The sequence below is a fragment of the Pongo abelii genome, chromosome 6 (assembly GCF_028885655.2).
Source record: "Pongo abelii isolate AG06213 chromosome 6, NHGRI_mPonAbe1-v2.0_pri, whole genome shotgun sequence".
In the NCBI taxonomy this organism is placed as follows: Eukaryota; Metazoa; Chordata; class Mammalia; order Primates; family Hominidae; genus Pongo; species Pongo abelii.
The window spans coordinates 48,371,964-48,399,520 of record NC_071991.2 but is presented as its reverse complement, the minus strand read 5'-3'; the positions used below and the strand labels follow the sequence as shown (position 1 = coordinate 48,399,520).

General features: G+C 39.9%; 1 protein-coding gene across 1 annotated transcript in view; it reads right to left on the bottom strand.

Moving 5' to 3' along the window:
- The window catches only part of AOAH (acyloxyacyl hydrolase), a 211,658-nt gene that overhangs the window by 48,149 nt on the left and 135,952 nt on the right, over positions 1 to 27,557 (bottom strand). Inside the window, exons 12-13 of the mRNA XM_002818049.4 lie at positions 26,933 to 27,024; positions 9,248 to 9,330 (exon numbers count right to left, since the gene is read on the bottom strand). Of these exons, the coding sequence (XP_002818095.3) occupies positions 9,248 to 9,330; positions 26,933 to 27,024 (175 nt within the window). The remainder of the gene's footprint in view (positions 1 to 9,247; positions 9,331 to 26,932; positions 27,025 to 27,557) is intronic.

Genomic DNA, 27,557 nt, shown 5'->3' with positions numbered 1-27,557 from the left:
AGGCAGCAGAATAGTGATTTTAGAAGCCAGAACCCAAATAGCGGACAGTATGGTATGGGTGAGAGCATGGCCTTTAGTATGAGACAGACAGGGCTTAAGGTATACCCCTGACAAGCTAAAGGACCTTGGGCAAGTTACTTAACCTTTGTGAGCCTCAGTTTCCTCAACTGTAAAATGGAGTTGCTCTGTGAATTAAATGAAGATGGAGTGTATAAAGTACTTAACAGAGTGTCTGGCTTAGAGAAGATACTTAGTATTAGCTAAAAATCTATAAAAGTAATAACAGCAACCTCAAACAACTCTCCAGCTAAATTCACACATTCTGCTAATGGATGGCCCTGGAGAATTGGGCCCTTAACAACGGTTCCTGGCAATACTGGTGGGTAAAACATATGATTAACTGTCTAGGGCCTGTGAGGACACCAACATGTTCTCTCTGGCTTGGAGTAAGGCCTGAACAGTGGTGTTTTTGTGCCCAGGGCAAGTTCCTTTGACAATTCTCTTGCCTATTGAGGAAGCAATTTTTTTTTTCTGTCAGGTTTCTTTAGGTCAGCAGCAGGATGGACTGCTCCCTCATGTCTACTCTTGTTAGGATACCTCCCGGAGGCGGTATCTCTCCTTCTGCTGGACACTGTAGGGGAGGAAAAAGAATCCTTTCCTTTACCCAGCTTAGGCTTTGCAGCTGGGGCCCTGTACATTAGAGTGGCCAAAGGCAGATTCATAAGAGAAAAGAAATAGAAGTTTATTAATATGTGCATTGCACGTGTATACATGAGAGAATCCTGCGATGTGTAACCCAAAAGGGCAGTTAGAACTTGGGTTTATATAAATCATCTTAGGCTAAAGGAAAAGGGATTCGGGCTTCTGAGTGGGGGAGGCAAGTTATGGGAAGGTAAGGAGGAAAAATATGGTAAATAGGGGTTGTTTAGTGAGGTTTGTTACGCAGATTTAAGTTGAAGAGTAAGGTGCCTTCCCCACTGATAACAAGCGTTAAGAGTACTTCTCTTCCTGGTACAGGGAGCGGGAGATACCTTTTACAAATGTAAATTTCCTTTGTGAAAGAAGAACTGTCCTTGCATCTGCTGGTTCTCAATGGCCTTTAGCTCAAAATAATCCTTATGCCAAAGAGGCCCATTTTGCAGGGAAATATTTTGGTGCCTCTCAACAGCCAGGGCCTGGTCAACTCTCTGGAGCTGTTCCTCACTCTTGCAAGCCTTTCTAACTCGTTGGGCACCTATGTCATTGTCCTGCTTTCTCCTGTGGTTCATTCTCAGAGCAGTGCTGTGTTGAGAAAACACAGTCCAGCAATCATCCAGAGGTTAGTACCGAGCTGTGCTCATAGCATAACTGCCATGCACACCCAGTTCCCCTCTCTTCTGGGGTTTCCCTTCACTCTGATTCTGCTCCAGGGCCTCCCTCCTCAATCCCCTTCAGAAACTCTTTCTTCACCCCTTCTCTGCCCACGTTTCTCTTCTCCCCTCCCCTTCTGTTTCTTCTCTCCTTAGCCTTCCTGACCTGAATATGAATTGCATATGCTGGCCTGAATTGTGCCTCTTTTCTAATTTCTCTGGGTCTGCCAGATTCTCTCCCATTTTGCAGATGGTTTAACTGAAGTCCAAAGAACAGGACAAGCAAGATGAGGTTTTTTCAGAGTGTGGGTTGGGGATGGGGAAAGCCTACGAGGTTCCAGACCAAAGGTGGTCTGCACAAGGGCTTGGGAGGACGGGCAGGTGAGGCTGTAAACACAGGCACTTCCATGAAGTGTTAAAATTCTCAATTTTTTTTTTCATATCCAGACACTTCATGTGAGTCCTCTGCTCTCTGCCCTCCCTGTAAGTGTGTGAACAGAGAGGGGAGGCCCCTCACTGTATGAATAGAAGACTGGTCCCAGGAAAACATGCCATTAGGCACTTTTGAATTTCTGAAAACAAAACAACCCTAAACAGGTGTGTATATAAAGGTTTTGCTAAGCTTGCTAAAACAAAATGAGGAAGGCTGCCAGTGAAAAAGACATTATATTCCAAGCAAGGAAAGTCTTGTTTGGAAACTGTAAAGAGGGCCTGTGTGCATCTCAGTGCCTTCTCCTCTGCAGGCCATGGGTGGCCGCAATGCAAATTCAGACCTGGGATTGGTTTGTGTTCAAAAGCAGACGAGTCTTGTTTACTTTAGAAGTATGTGCCTTACGGATTTTTATTTACTTAAAAAAATCTATCTATCTATCTATCTATCTATCTATCTATCTATCTATCTACCAGATTTATATATATATATAAAAAACTACCAGATCTATCTATCTATCTATCTATCTATCTATCTATCTATCTATATTTTTTTTAGATGGAGTTTCCACTCTTGTTGTCCAGGCCAGAGTGCAATGGCATAATCTCAGCTCACTGCAACCTCCACCTCCTGGGTTTAAGTGATTCTCCTGCCTGAGCCTCCTGAGTAGCTGGGATTACAAGCACCTGCCACCATGCCTGGCTAATTTTTTTTTATTTTTAGTAGAGATGAGGTTTCACCATGCTGACCAGGCTGGTCTCGAACTCCTGACTTCAAGTAATCCACCCACCTTGGCCTCCCAAAGTGCTGGGATTACAGGCGTGAACCACCGTGCCCAGCCCCTACTTAAAAACATATTTTATACCACTTTAATATTTGTTTTTCTTCTACTCTTGATTTTGTTTTTTGTCTTTTATCTATTTTTTTGTTTTATTGTGGTAGGAACACTTAACATGATAACTGTTCTCTTAATAGATTTTTAAGTGCACAGTGCAGTACTGTCATCTCTAGGCACAACGTTACACAACACATCCCTAGGATTTATTCATCTTGCATAATTTAAATTTTAAACCAGTTGAACATCAACTCCCTATTTCCCTCCCCTTCTCCCAGTTACCAGCAACCACCATTCTACTCTCTGCTTCTGTGAGTTTGACTACTTAGATGGCTCGTGTAAGTGGAATCGGGCAGTATTTGTCCTTCTGTGACTGGTTTATTTCACTTAGCATAATGTCCTCAAGATCCATCCGTGTCGTTGCATGTTCAGAGTGCCCTTTGTTTTAAAGGCTGAATAGTATTCCACTGTGTATGCAGAGACCACATTTTCTTGATCCATTAATCTGTTGATGAACGTTTCCACCTCTTGGCTATCGCAAAGAATGCCTCCATGAACACAGGAATGCACATATCTCTTTGAGATCCTCAATTCTTTTGGATAAATACCCAGAAGTGGGATTGCTGGATCATCTGGTTGTTTAATTTTTCATTTTTGGAGGAACCTCCATACTGTTTTCCGTAGCAGCTATACCACTTTGCCTTTCCACCAACAGGGTACAAAAGTTCCAGTTTCTCCACATCCTAAGTTTGTTGTCTTCTGCTTTTTTGATAGTGAGCATTCTAACTGGTGTGAGGTGATATCTTGTAGTGGTTCTTACACTTTATTTTAAATGAAACATAATCTTGCCAATTGTGGTTTTTGCCCACCGTGGAGGTTTTTCAGCTGGCAAGCTGGATTCAGTTGGATTACAATTTGTGCTTTAGTTCTTCTCAAAGGTTTAATGGGACTCCTAACTTATTAGTTTAAAAAAATGTATTTTAGATGTACAAGTCCCTGCTATGCGAAGCAGAGGCTGAGCTAATATCAGCCCCATGTGGCTCCTGTTCCCCATGGGACTGGACATCAGTCTTAAAGCAAATAACTGAACCATACACCAAGGGAAGTGCAACAACGGAGGCGTGAGCAAAGGTGGAGTGGCTAACCCATTCACCCATTCTGCTGGGCGTGGGGGCATGAGATCACACAGGACGGGGAGGGATGAATAAAGTCTAGTATTTACTGAGTCCTCGCTGAGACTGAGGCCCCCAGGATTAATGCCCAGGTCTCAAAGAGTGACATATACAGCACAGGGTTAGGAGACAGCCCCCCTGGGTCTCCCCAGCTGGGTGCTGCTAGAGCCATTTGCTGATGGTCTATCCTCCAAAGGGAGGGCATTTTTTGCTGGAGAGAGGCTGAAACACCTCATCTGGTTCTCCTCTACCTTAAGCCTCCACCCCCAGCACATCCAAGAGCTCCCAGCTCAATCAGCCAAGGCTGCTCTCCAGCCCCTTCCAATCCTTAGCCCCACCATCCTCAGGGCTTCTTTGGCTTCCTGGCCCTCAGCAGTGTCTCCTTTCCCCGTTAATTCCTGCCCTTACCCTCTGGTTCCTCCCCAGGTGGAGTCCTGAGCCCACTCCCCAGGCTGCAGCCATCTCCTGCCTCTCAGGAGTCTGTCTGCTGCTGCTCACTTCTGTCAATCTTAGCTTCCATCACTTCCCACTCCTGTCCCTAGCCCAGCTTTTTCCTTGTAGAGGGAGCCCCTTCTTTCTGCCTGATAGTCCAGGCCAATCCAGCTGCCCCCAGCTACCCTCCTGCCTGCTGCTGTCTCTTAGGATCTGGGTATCCAACCCTAGAGCCCTTCTGCTGCCCTCTAAATCTAGGAGCCACAGGCCTTATTATTATTAACATATAGCTTTTGAATTTATTTTTATTTTTTTCAAATCGACTTCTTTCTCTTAAAAACTTTTTGAAGTTGATTAATGGGTACAAATATACAGACAGATAGAAGAAATATGACCTGTTGTTCTATAGACCAGTACGGCAACTGTAGTTAACATTAATCTATTGTACGTTTCAAAATAGCTACAAGAGAATAATCAGAATGTTCCCAGCATACAGAAAAGATAAATATTTAAGGTGATGGATATCCCAATTACCCTGATTTGATTATAAGAATGTATTAAATGATCACATGTACCCTGAAGATCTGTACCTCTATTATGCAGCAATAAAAAATAAATAAAAAATGAAATTATTGCTAACAATGACAAAAAATCTTTTGACATTGAAAAAAATGATTGGGCCAGGCACAGTGGCTCATGCCTGTAATCCCAGCTTTTAGGGAGGCTGAGTCAAGAGGATTGCTTGAGCCCAAGAGTTCAAGACCAGCTTTGACAACATAGCAAGGTCCCTGTTTCTACCAAAATAAATAAATAAATAAATAAAATAAAAAATAAAAATAGTCAGGTGTGGTGGCACATGCCTTTGGTCCCAGGACTTGGGAGGCTAAGGTGGGAGGATCACTTGAGCCCAGGTGTTTGAGGTTACGGTGAGCTATGACCACACCACTGTACTCCAGCCTGAGTGACAGAGTGAGATCCTGTCACAAAAAGAAAAAAAAAAAAAGAAAGAAAGAAAAAGCAAATGGTTTTCAAAACCACTGAGTAAATAATAATACAGGTGGTAGGTGAAATTAGCAACACTGTTTCAGTGGTACCCTAATGCTGGACATTTATGAAGCCCTGTGTTTCTCATTCAATCTTCAGCAGCCCCATGAAGCTCAGGTATGTACCGTTCCCATCCCTGCGTGCAAGGTGGGCCATATCTGGCCAGTCACACACCAGGTTTTGTGATGAGTTCCACAATGTCACATGGCATAATTTAAATAACTGGCTTTAATGGAGAAAAGCTGGGTTTGCAAAAGATGAGAAGGTAGCTATCTCCAGCACTGCCTCATCCCACTGAGTTTGGGTGCAGCCTCTCCCCCAGGAGGATGGGGAAGATGGCCCATTCAAGGTGGTTTGTTGTCTGGGCAACCCTGAATGAGATCCAGGGTCACCTTTGGCAACTGTGCTCACTGAACCATGATCCCCATTTTACAGATGCAGAAACAGGCAAGAGACATTCAATGATTGGCCCAAGCCACACACCAATTCCAGGACCCAAATTCAAAACCAGTCTACTTTATACCTCAAGGAAAAGAGACAATTATATGAGGCAATCAGGAGAGGAAGGGCTCTGCTCTCTGTTTTCGGGGCCCTATTTTCCATCTTAGAGAAGGACCAGAGGAGCCAGCCAGCTCTGCAGTTCTTGGGTCCTTCTCTCTTCCATGTGCTGGCTGCCTCCCACCTCAGGCCATTTTGGTATCGAGGAAGTTCTGAGAGCCACTGCAAGCCCCTCCTCTGTTGATTGTAAAAAAGATTTGGCAGGACCCTTGCCATTCTTAACCCCTGCACCGGAGAATCATTCCCTGGATTAAAGATGACTTCTCCATTCTCCATTTTAAAATGTGTTATAGGGTCAGGCACAGTCTCACGCCTGTAACTCCAGCGTTTCGGGAGGCCGAGGCTGGTGGATCACCCGAGGTCAGGAGTTTGAGACCAGCCTGGCCAACATGGTGAAACCCCGTCTCCATTAAAAATACAAAAAATAGCTGAGCCTGGTGGCGCATGCCTGTAATCACAGCTACTTGGGAGGCTGAGGTAGGGGGATCGCTTGAACCCAGGAGGTTGGAGGTTGCAGTGAGCTGAGATCACACCACTGCACTCCAGCCTGGGTGACAAAGCGAGACTCTGTCTCAAAAAAATAAAAAAATGTGTTATAGTCACTGACTGGGGTTCATGACAGAGTTATGTATAGATGTTTTTGAGATCTCTTACATAAGGATCAGGATGAAAATAGGAGCTGTTTCTTTAATTCTTACTACCCAATTTTTAAGAAACACTTTACTATTCTATTCAACTCTTCCCTTTTTCCCCTTTCTCTCTTGCTGGTTCTGAAAAATCAGTGTAGCCCCATAAATACGCAGAATGTGAAAAGCTGACTTTTCCTATATCTAATAAAAACCTTGGAGAGTAATTGAAGTAATTTAGCATGGGTAGTCAGGTTACATTGCTGCGTAATATCAAAAGAAAGTCTATAGCAAGGAAATACAAGAGAAAATAGGAAGAGGGACTGGAGAATAAAACCAGAACATTAAATAATGAGTAACTGAGAAACTAAAAAAAATCTTTAGGATTACAGTCTTAGAAAAATAGTCAAGGATAGTAATACTAGACAAAGTATACATTTTATGCATTTGTAAGGACTGCAAATTCAAAGAAAAGGAAGAAAATATCCCCTATTCCCTGGCATCTATTCATTAGACAAAAGTCTGACAAAAGCCACAGCCTTCGAGCACATTTTGACACGATTAGGTTCTCCTCCTGTCTCCTGTCTCCCCTTTTATCTTTGCATCTGAATTTTAAAGAAATGTTGTCAAGACAGCAGATCGCAAAAGGACAACCATTTACTATCAAGTGTCCTAGGTATACTTTTTGGATTATCTTACTCTGGTCTTTATGATTTTATGAAAGATCACTACATTTATTTTGGGTAGAAAGGTGATGTTGACCTTGCACACCTGGGTGTTGTGAAAGAGAAATGCTGGGTTAGAGTCACAAGTAACAAACAGCAGCCTGCAGCCTGCATTTCTGGCAGAATCCTATCACTCAATGTCTTACCCTAACCTCATACCTTTGGCTATGGAACCTTGGACAAGCCCTGTTCTACTCCTAGACTCAGTTTCTGTCAAGTTTTTTAAAGGTTATTTGTATATAAAAATAAAATCATCGGGAAACAGAAAAGTGGAAAAAAATGAAAGCCATCACCCATAATTTATCAAAACATAATGATTTTCTATATTTTCTACCAATCTTTCCTATGTATACCTTTTTTTCCCTTTCTTTGAAAAATGTGGTAGAAACTAAACTGTGTGATTCAATTTTATATGCTGATTTTTCTTTTGGAGGTGTTTTGTCTTTCCAAATAAAAATATATTTGACTTTTAGCCATCATTTTCTAGGGCTGCATGATATTCCTCACAGATGATTTTTTTTTTTGTGCTTTGTTTTTTATAATCTTCATTGACAGAGGGTATTTGACAGTGTTGGGGGCTGTTTCAGTATGTTACTAAAGGAAAAAAAAAGTGCAGCCACAGGCCTGTTGTTCACTTTGTATCTGTGATGAGTCACATGGCCAGATTTGACTGTAACTGTCCATTAACTATTGATTGTGTTCACTTGTAGAGGGATGAGGCCGATCTCTTTCTGCAGATCATCTCGGATCATAGCCCAATGACTGTATTATCTTCGTTGGTATCTGAGCGGAGTGAGATAATGTGGGTAGAAGTGTCTCCTCTGTAACTTACTATCTTTGTGTATGGGGAAGAGATTCTTGGTTTCTCCATGCTTCCATTTCCCCAGCTGCTACGGTGTGAATATTATTTTAATGCTCAATTCTGAGAAGTATATTTTAATGCATTTGGTATTGAGTTGAATGCTGCGATCAATGGGAACATTGTAATTTTTCCTTCCTTTTCCCTCCCTCAACACTCCCTAGAGCTATTACAATCAATAGTATTAGTACTGAAGAAATTTAATAATACTTGCCTTACAGTGTCTGTTGTTGAAAGGATTAACAGAAATAAACATAAAGTGTTCTTAGCACTTGATAAGAGCTCAGTTAATGGCAGTAATTATTTTATTAGTAAAAAAACTATATTGTTCTTAGAAGAGGAGAGCATTTATTCTGTATAGAATATTTATTATAAGAAATACATTATTTGTAGGTCACACACATACTTAGTTTAAACGCTTGTTGCTTAGAAAATTCCTCAACATCTTTTGTTAATTAGAGATAGCACAGGGATGGCAAATAGGTTTAACTTCATGTGCCAAGCCTAATTTGTTGATGATGATTGTCAGACGTGCTGTGTTTCGAGAACTGCTGAGGCAGAATCTGAGCATAGCAGACAAGAGTGCCAAGGCTGATTAGCAATATCTTTCCCAGGCTTAGGAAGACAGAGTGGCAACACATACACTGTTTACCATCTCAGCATTATGGTGTTACAAAACATTCCTTGGCAATTCATTAGGTGTTAGCCAGGCCATGGCTTATCAATCAGAAGTTTCATCAGAATCTCGTGGCAATAGACCGCCTCCAGGTCCAAGGTGGAAGATTGAAACCCACACAGGTGAAACTGAAAACTCCAACCCCAGCAGAAATGTGGGAGACTTTGCACCATCAGAGAGGGCAGAGCTTTTGTGATGACCTTAATTTTTCTCAGCTCTTGTTCTGCTAATGCTCATTTAGGTCTTGCCTCCTGAGCCTCAAACATCCTGTGCCTTGGCCTTGCTAGAACTTTGCTGTTGGGCGAATGATCTGCTCTCTTGGTCAACCCCTTGACTGCAGGTTGTTTTTGTTGTCCTTTGCTGTGGGTAAATGGCTCTAAGCACAGGGCCCTTCTTTCAGAAAGGGCAATGGCGTTGGAAGGGAGACCATTCATTTTATTCTGTGATCCTTGTTATCCGAATCTCAGCTTTTGAGGTACTTATGAAATAAAATCAATCATTACAGGGACATTGATGAAGGCTTAAATGGAAAGTTACGTACCATTTCTTGAAATATTCTGGTAGTCCCTGTGATTACAGTGGTTTCTTTTCCATAAGCGAAGGTAAATAGATTTTTCTTTAATTCTGAAACAAATATATATGTATATATTTAAGGTCAGGATACTCACATAAAGAAGTTTAAACAAACCATGTTTACATCATGTTTTTAAAAAAATACAGTTAAAATGAACTCAAAAAATCAAATCTCTGCTGACAAGTTTTCTCTGAACTGTGAATGTAACATTGGCAGTTGTTATGAGAAGCAGTTCCATGAAATTGAGTTGTATGGGTGTCGTAAGAATACTGTTGAAGACATAAAACTTTTTCTTTTGTACAAAGACCTCCAGAGTCATCCCTTTCAAATACTTTTTACCAAGAACTGCTGTACATTTCTTGAGCAATTGCTCATCTTTACTGACTCTGTTATTTTGAACCTGACCATGTTTCCTTTCTTTTTTTTTTTTTTTTGGTTGCTATGAAGCTGTGGTTGACACTATTATTGTCCTTCAGCTTTATTCTCCCTTCATGCACTATAATAGAATTTTTAGCTATAATAGAATTTATAGAATTTATAGAATTTTTAGCAAGACCCATGTCTGTCCAGAATGAGGATTGCATTTTCCAGCTTCTCTTGCAGCTAGGAGTGGCACATCACTAAGTTCTGGGTGAGATGAGATGGGATCAGAACTATCCAGTGGCAATTTCTGGTAATGCTTCTTAGGAAATGATTGGATGGTGATTCTGGTTCCTTCTTTGTACCCTTTCTCCAGTCTCCTGCCCAGAATAGGAAAGCTGCCATCTTAAACTATGGGAATAAGGTTGACATTGAGAAGGCAGAGGGGTGAGCTGGAAGGAGCCTGGATCCCTGAGAACTGGGTGGAGTTGAGCTCCCATATCAATTCCAGACTGCACATTTTCTAAACCTTTCTATGTGAGAGAAATAAAAGCATATATGTTGAATCTCTGTTCCTTGAATCTAATACTAATAAACACAGAGCTTACAGACAAATTTGACACTAGTATCAGGCTATAATTATATATATTTTAAGTCATTTTCTTGGCTCCCTTTTGTCTCATCTTTGATTTTTCATTTTCTTTTGCTTAATATAGATGTAAGTAGTTTAATTAATGCAACAAAATTTAGTTTAAATGTAATTAACTGTTATGTTCTCTAAACTTTCATAGGCTTCCTAAAATCTTTGAAACAAGACCAGATGTAAACTAAAAAATAATAACTTAGCTCAAAATATTTGAGTAACCTTCAAATGTATTTTATCTTCTTTTCATTATAATAAGTTCACATCTCACAATCTTACATACAATCACCAATTATTAAGTGTTATATGAAAGCTTACTAATTGTATTACAGTGCTTGGCAACTGTCTCAGTGCTTCAGAAAGGTAAGCATATATTGTATTTGGGCATTCAGGATGCATAGAAAATAGTATCCTTTTTTTGAAGTCTGGGAAAACCAACGATAATGTTTTTTAATACAAGACCAAGATGCCTGAGCAATATTTTAAGTGTGAGATTTTTGCTTTGTAGTAGAATTTTGAGGTGAATAATGTATTTATTTTTTAAAATCAAAGCTACCCATGCACATAGCTTAAAAAATAATTTACTTAATAGATGTTTATTGAGCACCTGCTACATTCCAAGTATTATTCTAGGCACTGAGTTATATTGGAAAATTAAAATACATGATCCCTGCTTCTGTGTGGCTTATATTTCAACAGGAAAAGACCAATAAAAGAACTAAACATTATAAAAAAGCAAATGATAGAGTATGCTAGAAAGTTATAAATTCTATGAAAAAAGGAAGTGAGAATTAGAGTAGCCAAAGGAAGTCTAATTGAGAAGCTAAAATCAACAAAGACTTGAGGTGGTGGGTCTCATAGAACCAAATAACTTACCTATGTGTGTATATAAGACTTGTGATGATAAATAGCAACCCCACACCTCCCTCCACTCTCCATTTTTCCAATTCCAGCCTTAATTGACTGGGTCTTTTGATATTTTTCTCCTCATCTCTAAGTAACATACTTTTAAGGCTACTTCTTGATTGTTAGTCTTTAACATTATCTGTTCACTTCCTACTCTAAAAGAGGATTTAGCTATTGACAACTAATCAATGATTACTTTCTATTTTCTAACTTTTTTATTTCTGTAGAGTTAATAACTGCCTGTTGTTTCTTTCCTTAATTTTCTAAGTATTTATCATTGTATTAGTCTATTCTCATATTGCTATAAAGGAATACCTGAGACTGGGTAATTTATAAGAAAAGGGATTTAATTGGCTTATGGTTCTGCAGGGTGTAAAGGAAGCATAGCAGCATCTGTTTCTGGGGAGGTCTCAGGAAGCTTCTAATCATGGCAGAAGGCAAAAGGGGAACAGGCATGTCACATGGAAAAAGCAGAGCAGGAGAGCCAGCAAATGTGCTACACACATTTAAATGACAAGATTTCATGAGAACTCACTCCCTATCCTGAGGACAGTACGAACAGGGATGGTGCTAAACCATGCATGAGAAATCCGCCTCCATGTTTCAATCACCTCAAATTTTTCATAAGCCTAAAACTGCTTAAAAAAAAAAAGGCCCTATGTAGCTGAACTGAACTCAGCCTTCCCAGCTGACCCTTCCCAGGCACATCATGTGAGTGAAGCCATCTTGGATCCTCCAGCCCAGCCCAGCCCAGCCCAGCCATTAGGTGATATCATCGAGTAACCATAATTTCATATAGAGAGGAATAATTGGCCAGCCAAGCTCTGCTTGAATTCCTGAACCGCCCCCCTCCCCCCGTAAATTGTGAGATATAATAAAACAATTATTGTTTTAAGCCATGAAAGTTTGGGGCAGTTTGTTATACAACGATAACATAAATCTGTATTAGGTATCAGTCAGGGTTCTCTAGAGGGATAGAACTAATGGAATATATATATATGGGGGGGTTATTAAGTATTAACTCACACTCTCACAAGGTCCCATAATAGGCTGTAGGCAGGCTGAGGAGCAAGGAGAACCAGCTCAAGTTCCAAAACTGAAGAACTTGGAGTCTGATGTTTGAGGGCAGGAAGCATCCAGCATGGGAGAAAGATGTAGCCTGGGAGGCCAGGCCAGTCTCTCTTTGCACATTTTTTCTGCGTGGTTATATTCTAGCCACGCTGGCAGCTGATTAGATTGTGCCCACCCAGATTAAGGTTGGGTCTGCCTTTCCCAGCCCACTGACTCAAATGTTAATCTCCTTTGGCAACACCCTCACAGACACACCCAGGATCAATACCTTTTATACTTCAATCCAATCAAGTTGACACTCAGTATTAACCATCACAGTTATGATATTTTTCCCTCACAAGTCTGAAGGAATTGATTGATTTTGGCTTTTAGCCTCCCCAGCATTGTTAAGTATGAAGCATCTCTGTGTCTTGATCTTTTGAAAGCCTATGGTAGCATCTCATTCCAAGTGTTCTGAAATGTTATGATGGCAGTCTTGGTGTGTGTCTGATTTTACTCACAGTGTTAGACCTTTGATAAACCTTTTCAACTTGGAAATTCATGATGTTCAGTTTTGAGAGATGTCCTTAAATTATTTCATTGATGATTTCTTCCTTTCTCTTTTTTCCCTACAACTATTGGGTCATCTGAACCAGTCTTGTAATTTTAGCTGTTTCTCTGTCCTATTTTCATGTCATGGTCCTTTTTCTCCATTTTCTGGATAATATCCTCAACTTTATTTTTTAATCTTTCTATGAATGTCGTCTGCTATTACCAGAATAATTTCCAAATGACCTTATTTGTTCTCTGAATATCTTTTTAATTTTAATGTTCTTGTTTTATGAATGTAACATCTTCTTTTATCCTTTTTTGAAGCACTTGTCTGCTACAGAATTCTTTTATCTTTTTGAAGATATTAATTTCTGTTATTTTAATATGTAGACTATTAAACTTTCTAAAAAGTTTTATCCCCCTTAGTACATAGTCTGTGTTTCTCTAAGTTGCTTTTTTTCCCCTTTGTTTTTGTATTGTCTTTCATGTTTGAGGTTTCCTTCAGATGTGTGATGATCCTGGGTTATAGGCTTATTTTTAAATATTGAAACTGGTTGCCAGCTAAAAAGCTAATTGATTTTGATTGGAAGCTGGGCCCCTGGCTGTGCTTGTTGACTACAGCCGTCACTGCAAGATGAGCTATCTGGGCCTTTCCTGGGGAACCCTGCTGTCAGCATCTGTGGGACTCTCCTCTTGGGATATTCAGATTCCCCAGGGAAGGATCTTCTAGTCTGCAGCCAGGAGAGTACAGGCTGGGTTGGCAGCACTCTGGGGCATGTAGGGAAAGGTCCTCAACATTTAGCATTCATGTATTTTCGTAGGATACTCCTCTCCTCATTTATGTTTGGTGTCTTCCAGTCCAGAGGCCCTTGACTTTAGTGTTTCCAGAGAATAAAGCTCTAGTCTTATTCCAGAGTATGGGATGGGCAGTTGACCACCTGTGGAGAGTTGGAAGGGGTCTGAGGAGCTAACTGCTCTTCAGCAATCTTCCAACCAATACTTCTGGTTTAGCCTCACCTGCATTTCTAGAGCTCCCACATTTAACTAATCCCCAAGTCTTCTAGGGCTTCTGCAGTGACACCTGGGTTGCTTCTTGGCATTCCCTCCAACAAGCTTATGATGCAGCTCTCCTGAATCTACTAAGTCAGTTACCATTCATCTGTCTGATTTCTAGCTTCCAACGTTTTGTGGCTGTTGGCTCTTCTTGTTCTCTTTGTCCTCGTGGACAAATTCATTTACTATCATTAGAGTAGGGCTTTTCGAGGGAGAGATGTAAATGCTTGTGTTCAATCTGCTGTCTTACTCAAAAGCCTGAAATGGATAGCTTATACACTGCGTCATTTATGCCCTCGGCCTTGAGTATTTTATTTTGGAAAAACAGATGGCAAATGGACACTGGATCTGAGTTTGATACTAAAATAATTTTATGGTCAATAAAAAGGGGTTATTTTTCTTTGGGAAAGTAATTCTTACCTATTTAGTCACAAATGTATTTTTGATCATTCTAAGAATGGAATTTATGTACCAAAATATTGTTTTGCTCATGTCCTGCTCATGAAGAGTAAATAGTGTAGGTATTAATATTATAGATACAGTTAGTTGCACCTTTCATTATAAGAATATAGAAATCTTTACCAATAGGAGATAGTTTTATTAACATTTCTGACTAGAAATAGCATCTAGAATTTTGGGATGAAAGTCTTGTACCAAGCACTAGAAAGTATTTCACATAATAAAAGATACTGCTTTCTTTCATTCCCATCCCGAATCTATAATCTCTCTTATACATTTTAGGAATTGCATTTCTCAGGGAGTGCTCAGAAATCCTGAGTATGTAGTGGGATCAATATAATATTTTGATATGTCTGCAAATTGAGAAGATAGCTTAATAGAAAATTATATATATGCAGGGTCTTGAGCTTGTAGTCATAGGACAAGCTGAGGCTACTAGGATGCTATGCATAATGAGACTAAACTGTCATGATCATTCTGGCCTCAAATCCTCCTCCTCTTGCTCTCCTTTCTCCACAAAAATCCAGTGTCCCAGTGTGATCTTTTATTTTTCTCTTTCTGCTCTGTTGTATATATCAAAATCCGGTCCAATGTGCTAGGAGGAGGTGACTGATTTTGGGCTTGTTAGTTGAGGAATGCACAAGAAGGGTACTTAAAAGTTCTTTTCTCCACACTTTGCCCAATGCCTACAGAACTGAATCCTCAACTCCGGGCATAGGCATGGAAGTGAGTCATGTTAACTTTCCAGTTTCACCAGCTCCTTCTACTGGAGGGCCTGGCAGTACAGGCATTTCATGTGAAAACACACTGGTTGGGTTTTGATTTCTAGCACCATAATTCAAAATGAGTAAAACTCAAACAGAATGGCTGTTACTCTTCCCAACATTGGCTCAGGGAACACAAAAAAATCACTTTCTCTGAGAGCTTCCTACTGCCTCCCCCAACCGCATTTCGGTAGAACAAAACAGAGTAATATCAAGAATGGGCCTCAAGAGTAATGTAGACAAATTAAACAGGTTGATTTAAATGGAATAAAAGATTGCCTCCTATGTTGACTCAAGGAAGAACCTAGTTGGAGAGAGGCAAAAATGGAGTTCTTCCAAAGGCTTTGCAGCCTGCCAGAGATCTCTGAGGTAAACCAGATGTGATACGATTCAAGCAAGAGTGATGTAGCATATTCTGATGAAATTTCTTAGTCAATGTCCTTTTTTTTTTTTGAGACAGAGTCTCACTCTGTCACCTAGGCTGGAGTGCAGTGGCATGATCTCGGCTCACTGCAACCTCCGCCTCCTGGGTTCAAGCAATTCTCCTGTCCCAGCCTCCTGAGTAGCTGGGATTACAGGTGTGTACCACCATGCCCAGCTAATTTTTGTAATTTTAGTAGAGACAGGGTTTCACCGTGTTGGTCAGGCTGGTTTTGAACTCCTGACCTCAGGTGATCCTCTTGTTAGGCAATTTCTGACTGTGTCCAGAGGCACAGCTTGCTTGGGTATAAATTATGAGGCTCCGTTAAGTTGAATCTTAGGGAATAAGTCACAAAAAACAGGCTCCAGCAGGAGGGTTGGTGAGAAATACCTGGGGACATTTGATGTGAAGGGTTAGGGAGGGGAGTAAATTAGGATAAACTTGGGTAACTTAGAGACTAGACAGGGGGCTTTAGCCAGGGACCTTTTCTGCTAGGAAAATTTAAGAAAAGGGTGGATAACTTTCTTTCTAATGTGGATGGAGGTCAGGCCAGCATAGGGCCAGGGAGATAGATTAAAGGCCTTTTAAGATTCCTTTCAGTCCTTTGATATTGGCCACATCCCAGAGTTCTGTGTAACCCCTAACTCACTGCATCACAGAACAACTAAGATGTAGCCTCAGAGAGTGATAAACATACAGAATATGACTCACCGTGGACTCAGACAGACTGGCAATAAGCTAATTATGCAGAGGTGAGGATGGCTACAGAGGAGGTCCTAGGAGTTCACATACAAAAAGATTAGCAGGACAGCATGATAAATTTTGAATTTGGACCAGAAAAATAGTATAGGGAAAAAGACTTCATAGGCATTGTGTTCAATAATTCATGAGCTGCTAGGCTCAGACGAGGCTTCCTACCTGTTAGGTTAACCTCTCACTAAGATTTCCTCCCCTCCTGTTCTCTGAGCTTGAAGCAGTTGTAGCTCTCTCCATCCCGGCCTTTCCCAGCCCCAGATTTGATTCTAGGCCACTGTATTAGGGTGAACATTAAACTGTGATAAAGTGGAGACATTTAAGGCTGTGAATGCTTATACATCTGAAAAGATTACCTGTGACATAGCAGATGGTTTTAATGACCTAAACGGCATTTCTCAAAGGATGTTCTGTGAAACACCAGTTTCTTTGAATTTTTCTCATAACACACACACACAAATTCTACATAGTTCTGTGGTCAAATAAGTTTAGGAAATGTTTTATATATTTTTGAATGTTTTATGCTTTTTTGAGGATATACAATGCTTTTTCGCATAGTGAAGGCTATAATAAGCCTTATACCAAATAAACTTGTTTCCCTTTATTTAAATTAACATTTCCAAAACTTATTTGACTTAACATGCCTTTTAAGAAATGTGTGTTTGTACCCTTTAACATCTTGTGGAACTCGTATTTCACAGAAGAGTTTATGAAGAATATTGATGAATTATCTCTGTGATCTGTATTTAAGCATTGAGGTGGCCTAAAATCTCAAGTTCAGTTGGTTACAATGATTCTACTAGAGAAATCTGCAGAGTGTTCATTTACTTTGATTAATCTGGGTTGCAAAATTACATCATTCTGGGCAAAAATTCACATCAAGGTTTGACTTATCATTAGCCGAATTCACTTCTTAGCAAATCTCTTTGTTTCATTTTTTCCACTTGGCTACTGAATTGATGTTTCTCTTAAATTCATTTTCTCCTATTTGTTGATTACATATGGCTAATATTTTAGTGTTAATTGTGTGATTTAATATTTTAATTAATTTTGCTAATTTCTTGCAGAATATTTATTATAGGACACACTTAGAATTCCAAGGGTTTAAGTTACACTGATTTATTTTTACATATTTTTACATATCACATCATGCAGTTGCTAAGTCAGCTATACTCTTTTGCCTATTTCCCCCAAAATGTTAATCCCAACAAATCTTATTTGATTTAGATAATCTGAGAAAATGCACGTGAAGGAGGTTTGCAGATTGTAAAGCATTCTACAAGGGCAAACTGATATCCTTATGAGCTGGTTCAGCAATTCTTTTATTGAGCACCTGCCATGTGTCATGTACTGTGCCAGGTAAGAGGGCTACAAAATGAAGTCACCTGATTCCCACACTCAGGATGCTCAGAGTCTGGGCATGAGAAGGTGGAGCATGAGACAATTAGTAAACAGATATTATACGGTAGGTGACATTGGTATTGAAGGACATGATAGGATCTCAGAAAATAATCATCCAGTTAGATAGGGGTCAGTATGAAGGGGCTGTCTGGAGGGGTATAAAAAAGAAATGTAGCTGAAGACAGAGAGGCTGGGGGATGATCCCTGAGGGGTAGGTGCTGCAGCGTGGGCAGAGGGTGACTAGATAGGACAGAGACAATGGGTGATGCCTATGAAAAGATGCTCAAACTCACTAGTAATCAGGAGGTTACAAGTGAGAACAACAATACCATGTTGTTGTTATAGCGGAAAAAATTAAGAAGATGAACAATATCCAGTATTGGCAAGGGTGTGGGAAAACAAATATTCTCATATACTAATTGTGGGAATATAAATTAGTGTAGCCCATTTGGAGGCCTTATTAAAATTAAAAATGTAAACATTTGGGTCCAATAATTTTTTCTTAAGAAATCCTCACACATATTCCAAAGAGTCAGTACAAAATGCTCATTGCAGCATTATGAAGAATAATGAGACTCTGGATATAAGTTGGATGTCCACCCATAGGAGAAAAAAACAACTATACTATGAAACACTGTGCAGTATCGGACAAGAAGGAAAACAGCTCCAAGAAGTATTGTTAAGGTGAAGCACTGATTTACAGTATGTTATACACAATATGATAGCCTTTATGGGAAAATCCCAACAAAGTGTTTATTTCTTCATGTACAAATGAAAATACACAGAAAGGGCCTGGATGGAATCACACTAAACTGATCACAGGGCTTTCTTCTAAGAAAGGGAGTAAAACTGGGGACAAGAAGTGGGGACTTTGGCTTTTTACTTTATACACATTAATATTTTTTGTAAAATGAAAATATATCTTGAGTAATTAAACATGAAAATTTAAAAATAAATAGGGACAAGGGGAAGTCATTGCAGGTGAAGGGCTTTGTCAATACATGGCAGGGAGAGTCCCTCCACCAGGATCCATGGTGTCTACAGATGGTCCTTCTTGCCCAAGGATGGTGCCTCCTTATGCCTGGGTCCCATCCCTCTTGCCTTCTCTAGGCCTCATTCTTTCCTTCATTCCCCTTCTCTGCCTTATAGATCATCCTATCAATACAAGTATGCTGCAGGATTTTCCATTTTAACAAGTCTTCTTGATCTATTATTCCTTTGCTGCTATTGCCCCATTTCTCTGAAGCAAAACCCATTAAAAGTTGTGCATGCTCACCTGAGCTGATGTCATCGCCTCCTGAACCCATTCTTTCCAATCAGGCTTCCAGCTTTGCCCCACTGAAATGTTTCTGCTCCAGGTCTCTCCAGGTCCCTGTCTTGCACACCCAGTTGTCACTCTCAGCTCTCATCTTCCTCTGCCTTCCCCAGCATTTGGCTGATGGTCTCTTCTCATTTGGACACACTTTCTTTCCTTGACCTCCAGGACTCTAAGCCCTTCCAGTTTTCTTTCTACTTTCAGGGTTGTTCCTTTTCAACCTTCTCTGCCCAGATCTCTAAATGTCAGCATCTCCTAGCCTCTCTGTCTTCAGCTATGTTTCCTTTTTATACTTACTCCTTAGAACAAAAGTTCTCAAACTTTTGCTCTCAGGACCACTTCACACTCTTAAAATTATTGAAGAACTCAGAGAGCTTTTGCTTATGTGAGTTAAAGCTATCAATATTTATCACATTAGGTATTAAAATTGGGAAATTTAAATGTACATTTAATTATCAATTCATTTTAGATTATTATAATAAACCCATTACATGTTAACATGTCACTTTTTTTCTAAAAACAAATATATGTTTTCCAAAACCCTCCAAGAATGGCATTGTTTTACATTTTTGCAAATATCTTTAATGTCTGGCCTAATAAAAGACAGCTAGATTCATGTCCTTCTGCATTCAGTCTGTTATGATGTTTTGGTGAGAGTATATTAAGAAAATCTAGTTTTGGCTGGGGGCAGTGGCTCATACCTATAATCCCAGCACGTTGGGAGTCTGAGGTGGGTGGATTGCCTGGGCTCAGGAGTTCGCGACCAGCCTGGGCAACATGGTGAAACCCTGTCTCTACTAAAATACAAAAAATTAGCTGGGTGTGGCAGCGTGTGCCTGTAGTCCCAGCTACTCGGGAGGCTGAGACAGGAGAATCGCTTGAACCCAGGAGGCAGATGTTGCAGTGAGCCAAGATCACACCACTGCACTCCAGCCTGGGCAATAGAGAGAGACTCCGTCTCAAAAAAAAAAAAAAAAAAAAAAAAAGAAAGAAAAGAAAATCTGGTTTTATATACACACGTAGTTGGAAAAGGCAGGAGCACTTCAGTATCCTTTTTAGATAATTATGGATAGCTGTCTTTGATTCTACACAAGAATTCAACAAGTAGTAGTTTCTTAAAGATTGATTAGTTGCAAGGTGGAAGCTGAAATTATATCAATGATCTTTTATACCTTGTTACATTAAAATGCATTGGTCTGTCTTGCACTTTTAATGAATCTTTTACCCATGCATCATCTTAATCATACACTAATATTTAGAAAATATTGGTTCCTGAGTTATGAAGATATTCCAAATATTGATACATTTAATGCTATAATATAAAAAAATCATTTTTGTTAATATTGCTACATATCATATTAGAAGAGTCTTAGACTCTTAGGAAACTGTCAAGTTCATACTAGCAGATGCAAAGTTTTCAAAATTCAAATATTTTCTTTGAAAGCTCAAATTTTATGATTTTTAAACAATACTGTCAATTATTTTCCTTGAAACTACAAGCTCATTTCATTCATTTTAGATAAAATATCTGCCATATATCCAAGTCTGAAAAAACCATGATTTGTTATCAAGTAATTTTTCAATAAAAATAGTGTTCCACGAAAAGTTAACTCAGCTCTCATCTCGCCTACACAAGTGCTTTTCCCTAAGACAGCCATCATACTTTGTTAATTTATTATGCAGTACAAATGCTTTATGCATATTTCACATTTCATCAGATTAAATTATTTAAAAATCAATTTAATAAAATTAATAACATTTTATCTGCTTTGTACTATGTGACATTTTTAAGGAAGGATGTCCCCCTCTTGTTTTAAACTGGGAGGTGAAGAACACAGTGACTACTAATACAGTTTGGTGCCAGCGCTTGATTCATGCAAATGTGTCAACAGTTCTACCTACCATTGCTTTTGCACCATCTGTACCAATGGCTACATAGTGAAAAGCCTAAGTATTGTTGTGAAAGTAGTTTTTTACTTGTGGACCCCCTGAGAGGGTCTTAGAGACCCCACAGGGGTCCATGGACCACACTTGGAGAACTGCTGCTATGTACACTATCCCACTCCAATCAGGCTCACCCAACTTCAGAGGACCACCTCTCTGGTTAATTATTTGTTTTTCAAAGTATAATTATAACAGGGCTAATCATTTGCAATTATATCACATGTAATTTGCAAATAATGGTTTTAATAAGGTTATTAGGCCCATTAGTGTTTAGTACTTACATGTCCTTTTTTGAAACATGAAATTAGGTTAGCAAATTTTAGCTGCAATTCCCTACTCTCCAATTTTCTGGCTTTACTGCCCCAAGTAACTTGGTTCAGTGTTATACACTGATTTTCAAAATTATTCTCTCATATAAAATCTATTGGGTAGGAGAGAATAGATAACCTTTAACGCTTCGATTCTAGGACACCTCTCACTAAAGATGTGTTTAAATGCCCCTGAAGAGCATTATTGTGCCACTTATAACAATGGCTTTGTCTGAATATTTGCTACATCTTTGGTTCAATATGCCAAATTTAAGCTGGAGGCAGAGCGAGCAACATTTAATCTAGAAAATGTCATCTGGTTTGCACTCATTTATGCTGACTACAGATCTCAGTCTTATTTCTCCAGCTTGGTGTGATAATTTTGGTAGCTGCTTTTGGTTCTTTTGGCCTTCGTTGCTTTTTATGATGAATTTTAGCTTTTTACTTTTTTGAAAAAGCTCTGATTGCTGCCCTGTTTTTCATCCTTATCACTTATCCTTGTCTGCAGAACCCTACTGACTGGACTGACTCCTGGCCCCACCTTCAGAACAAGGGGATACGAACAGCCAGAAATGCTCAGTTTAGATGTGTTGGGTTCAGGTGGCTATTTTTGTTAAGGACTTAGATGCCTGTTTTCCTCTCTTGGGTTTGCTGGAGAGATATAGTAAACATAAAGGACAATAATGGAGTCCCATGTTTATTTAACAGCCTTTCAAGCACTCAATATCACACAACACAGGGCTTACTGTGCATGAGATTGCACTACACCATAGGCTCTATACCCTGGCCAAACACGGTTCCAAGAACTTTAGGCTCTGACCCTTAAAGTTAGCCATGTCTTATCTTGAGGTACCGGCTAGTTAAGGAGTAGAGGAAGACATAGTGGGTAGCAGAAGCAGGAGCATCTCTCTTGAACAATTTCCCTCAGTACTTCTAAACTGAGTAGCATCATAAAGTAGGATCATGTTGCCCAATAACCATGCCCAATGAGCATGGGAGAGAATTTCAGAGATCATCTAGTCCAACTCAACTTGAGCACATAAATGAGGTTGAGGAATGCTAAATGTTCCACCTGGAATAACACAGAATGAGCACCCTTATAACTGAAAATACAGACTTCCTTTCACTCTATCATGCCTACTCTGGGATTTTAAATGCTGCTTTCAAATGAGAAGTCCTTCCTTCTTGTAAAAGTTTTGGTATTGTTTCCCATCTTTCTACATGTGGTATTAGATCTTCGGTTTCTTTAAAGTAAGTAGGATTTTCCTGTTATATGAATTGCTTTGGAAAGTGATCTGAACATGAATTACTATTTTTAATCTTTTTTTTTTTTACTTTTTTAAAGACAAGGTCTTGTTCTGTTGCCCAGGCTGGAGTACAGTGGCATGATCATAGCTCACAGCAATCTCAGCAATCTCAAACTCCTGGGCTCAAGCAATCTTCCCATCTCAGCCTCCTGAGTAGCTAAGGACTACAAGTACATGCCACCATGCCAGGCTAATTAAAAAAATATTTTTTTTAGAGATGAGGTCTTGCTATGTTGCTCAAGCTGATCTCAAACTCCTGGCCTCCAGTAATCTTCTCACCTCAGATGCCCAGTAGCTATTTTTAATCTTTTAGAAATACTTTTTTCTTCCTATTTACAGTTATACTGTTCTATTGGGAAGCTCTTAACCCCCACAGAGATTTTTTTTCCTGCTTTTGACCTACTCAATTCCTTCCTGAATCACACTGAAGAAAAATCCCAATATATTTTTTTAACGGATATCACTTATTGAATTTTCTGAAGCCCAAGAGTCAAGAAAACAGTTTTTGTTAACATCAACTCAACTAAAAGAACTAAAGGTTTGTAAAACTAAGGGGTTATGTTTGTCATTTAATGCATGCACATAATTTCAATTAAAGTTATCTATGAAGGGGATAATACATTTTGAGAGGACAAAGAGCATAAACAAATAATGAAAGGGAAGGAGCCATTTTCTCTCCTGATGCTTTCACAAGGCACAGTTTCCAAAGAACGCTGTTGATACCCATAGCAGGAGGCTGATCATGACGGTAGGAAGCACATTCTGGAGATCCAGTTGAATAGAGAAATCCACTAATTCTGTGGATAAGCATTTGGATTCAAGGGGCATGTGCCCAAAATGCCCACAGGAGCTGTATACACCTCTCAGAAGTGCTGCTTCTGGGTCAACATTCTTTTCATTTTCCTGATTCCACAAATGAGGACCTCCATCATATGCTAATCTCTTTGATATTTTTATATACTTATAACTTTTTATTCCTTTAATAAGGAGATTGGCCTAGCACAAATTATCTGTGAATATAATTTATACAATGGTATATGGATAGTTTAGCTGTAACTACTGCTGGGAGGGACATAGCAAATGGTGATCCCACGCATGCAGTGTCATGCTGCCTCTGTTTCTGCTTAATGGGGGAATCCATTGCAACTCAGATTCCAAACAGAGAATTTCCTTTTCCGTCAAAAGGAGTTGGTATATTCTTCTCCACTCCAGCTGAGTGGCAGCGAACACAGACACAGTACACAGAAACAGCTGGCAAAAAGAGCATTCTGAGAGGAACAGCTAGGGAGCTTGGGTCGCCACAAACACATAGAAAGAAAAGTTCCTTCAGGGGAGGTGAACAACCAGCTGTGGTGTGTGCCTCGTTAGAAATACAACAGGTAAGGACAGGACTTAGAGTCAACACTAGGAAGTTGCTTAAGCAGACTATGCGTTTTTTGTAAGCAGTAACAGAGAACCGAATATAAAAAGGTACTAGGTCAATAAAGACTAGCTCAGGATAGAGATGGTTTTCATATAAGCCATATCTAGATGGTCACTTACTTTGTGAGATGGCGTCAGAATTTCTCCACATAATGCTTATAAGAGTTAGAAACCATTCATGTCTGAAGGCTCTCAACTTTTCTTCTTCCCCTTGCCCCATTGCCATGCTTTGATGGAAGATCCTGTCTGCCTGCTGGGCACTGATCAGGATGATGGGTAAAAACTGCTGCAGGATTGGAGAGCTAGTGGGATTTTACATTGATAAGGGAGTAAACCCCTGGTGGGAGGACAGAACAGATGCAGAAAGGAAAAGGGAGCTTTCCCTCTCAACCCCCAATAGAAACTCAAAATGACTGAACAGAGTCTATTTGGGAGCAGGAGCTAAGTGTGGGTCAAGTTTTGGGGAAGTTGAGATTTAGGAAATACAGAGCAACTACTGGTGTGTGCGAGCTGTAAGTGGAAAGAGATGAGGAAACACGTTTTTATCTGTTTGCTGGGCATGGTGAGTGGATTCCTCTTTCATTCCTTGAGTGACTCCAGTAAAGATTTAAACTACTTGGAAATTAATTTTAAATATCGGATTGGTATTTCTTTTATGGCAACTTCATGGGGCCAAAAGGTAGTTGAGATTTATAGAGTCAATATGTAAAAATTTAAGCTTTCATTAAAGGTACAGTAAACTGTGTTCATTGTTCATACATAATTAATTCTTTTTGTTATTGTCATAAAAACCTTGATTGAGAGAAAATTCCAGATACTTTTATTGAGAAATGACTACACTGGGTGGAGGGCACTTAAACATATATATTTTTTTCTTTTCTGATGTTGACACTGGGGGGATGACCAAGGTTCTCTCTTCCATAAACCTACTTTGGTTGGGTTATCTCTGGATGTGTTCCAGGTAAAGACAACAGAGGCTGTAGCAGAGGGAAGAGGGGACTGAGGCTAGGACTCAGGAAGTCCCAGATGTCTGCGCTTATTGGGACCCTAAGGAGGCATATGATGGGTCACTGAAATAGTGCAGGCCACACCTCTACATGGGGAGGACTTCTTTGGTTCTTAGTCATTTCTCCATCCTATAGCTATGCTGTCACACAGAGGGACAATGGTTACAGTGAGCTATATTCCCACACAAAGAATAAAAACAACACAAAGTTTGGGAGGTAAGAACATATCTTTGTTATGATATGACACAAGGTTCCATGAAAACAGACCCTACCACTCTTGGCTGGGTAACCTTGGTCAAGATTCTTATTCTGTCTATTTGCCCTTGGATCTCTCAACTGCAAATGCAGAGAATAATATCCCCTACCTCACAAGGAGGTTAAATGAGAGAATATCTATACAACACTCAGTAAATGATTGGCATATAATTACTTCTTACTTCTCAAAGGTTACTTCTTACTATCCCTATTAGTAAGTCTTTTAGTATTTTTACACTAATGACAAGGACCAGCCTTTTTTAAAAGAACATGATTAAGTTTGAAAAGGTATAACTACACTGGAAAACACATCTCCTTGGCTTTCTCTACATTCACAGATTATTTCTATGTAAATATGAGTATGTTTCCCTGAAGGTTAGTTATCTTCCTAGTTTCTTCTATACCCCTTTTATCACCCCAGTCTCCCATGTGTTACCCCCCCCAAAGGAAGTGACTGTTGATTACTTCCATGAGCTCTTTTTCCTCGGAGCCCCATGGCTCTGTGGGAGACCTGTCATTGGTGTATCTTCCTTGCATTACAATTATTTGTTCACTTGTCTCATCTGCCTTAATTGCAATTGACTACAAAGATGGGACAAGCCCTATTTACCTTTAAATGGACACCTGTAACATCTGTGCCTGGTTAGGTGGTTAAGTATTTAAGAAATATTTTTAAAGCAGATGAATAAAAATCAGCAAATAAATTGTTCATGGCATGCAATGTCCTTTGTTCATCAGAATAATTGCTTGTTAAAATGATTAACGTCTGTCCTTTGGGGGCGTTCCTGTTCCTTACAGATTTGGGTAAATCACGCCCCATGCACAATTGCCCTCCTCACAGTTCTCATGGCTTATCTCATGGTGCTTTCCAGCCTTCTGCCGTTTGTTGCCTGAGTCAGAGAGGGGCTTCCTACCTGGTTCTGTCCTGCCTTTAGACCTAAAAGCAAAGCTCTACCCTTTCTTCTTTTTTACACATGGAAGCCATTCATTTGCCATCTTCCTTGTGCTTATTAACTGTCATAAATGTTTAGGACATGTTGGGAGAGAAATTGCCTCTCATATCTGTGACATTCTCCCATCCAAGTACTAACCAGGCCCTGCTTACCTTCCAGAGATCAGACAAGATCTGGTGTGTTCAGGGTGGGATGGCCATAGACTCATATCTGTGGTTTACTACCATGTTAGGGACACTTGCCAAGTTTCACCAGCATCACAGGTGTCCCTGCCAAGTGTGGGCCCTGGGAAGCAGACCCCAGGCCTTAATACCCAGGCATATGTAGTGAATTGGGTTTGTGTGTCACTCAAACTCACCAGGCCTGGTCTCTACCTACAAATCTGGGGCATTAAAGCCAGGATGATTCTAGGACTTTGAGAAGTGCCAATTAGCTTCGGCCATTATCTTTATAAATATCAATTTCTGAGAACAAATACTCAAGTAAACTTTGTTTTTCCTTGAATCAGAAAATTTCAGTTATGTGTTTAGTATTTTCCATCAGAGGTAAACTATGGAACTCCACTCCCATCCTGCCCAGAGCAGGAATATGCTTTTCTTGCCAGCGCTGCTAAAATGCAATTTGCGTTACATCCTACTGTATGGTGGATGAACTCAAATTCATGTTCTAGAAGCAGTTCCTAATAATTCTCATTTCAACATCTTGGTAGCAACCCCCATCTCTTGTTCTTTCCTTACACAGATGTATTCAAATGTCTGAGGGTGCGCAAAGACACTTACCCAACAGTGGAGTCCAGAAATCCTGTAGCACCAGAGAGTTGGGGCCAGTCGAGCTCATTGGTAAGGGCTGTTGGTAGATTGATGAAAGAGTTCTAAGGAAAACAATAAAGTAGCAATTATCAAAATGGTCATTTATTTTCTAAAGGTAGTAAGAAAATTCATGACCTGAGCGTTGCTCTCTGTCCGTCTGTTTCCCACTCTCAATCTCTTGCTTTAAGGGCTTTTGGTATTCAAGGCAGATGCCTCTAACCTTCAACTTCATCAGGGAAGTCACAATGGTCAGCGCCACCCTTGACCTGGCTTCTACTCAGCTCTTGTGAAACATGCAGAACATTTGGCATCTCAAACACTTGGGAGGGATGCTTCAGCAGACTAAACTTCCCACTCTTACATTTTCTGAGATTTTCTCCATTTTGCAGTTTAGGCCATCAGAAAGTCAATCGTCTGAAAAGTAATTTATCTGAAAAATAATGCCCTATCCCTTAGAAAAAAATGCCTTCCCGGGGTTCAAAGCTATGGCCTTAAGGTATTAAGGTGGTGCCCTCTGACCTTCTTGGGGGTCTCAGACATTTTTGACAATCTAATTGAGGTTCCTTTCACCACAAAAATGCACATGTATTTAACC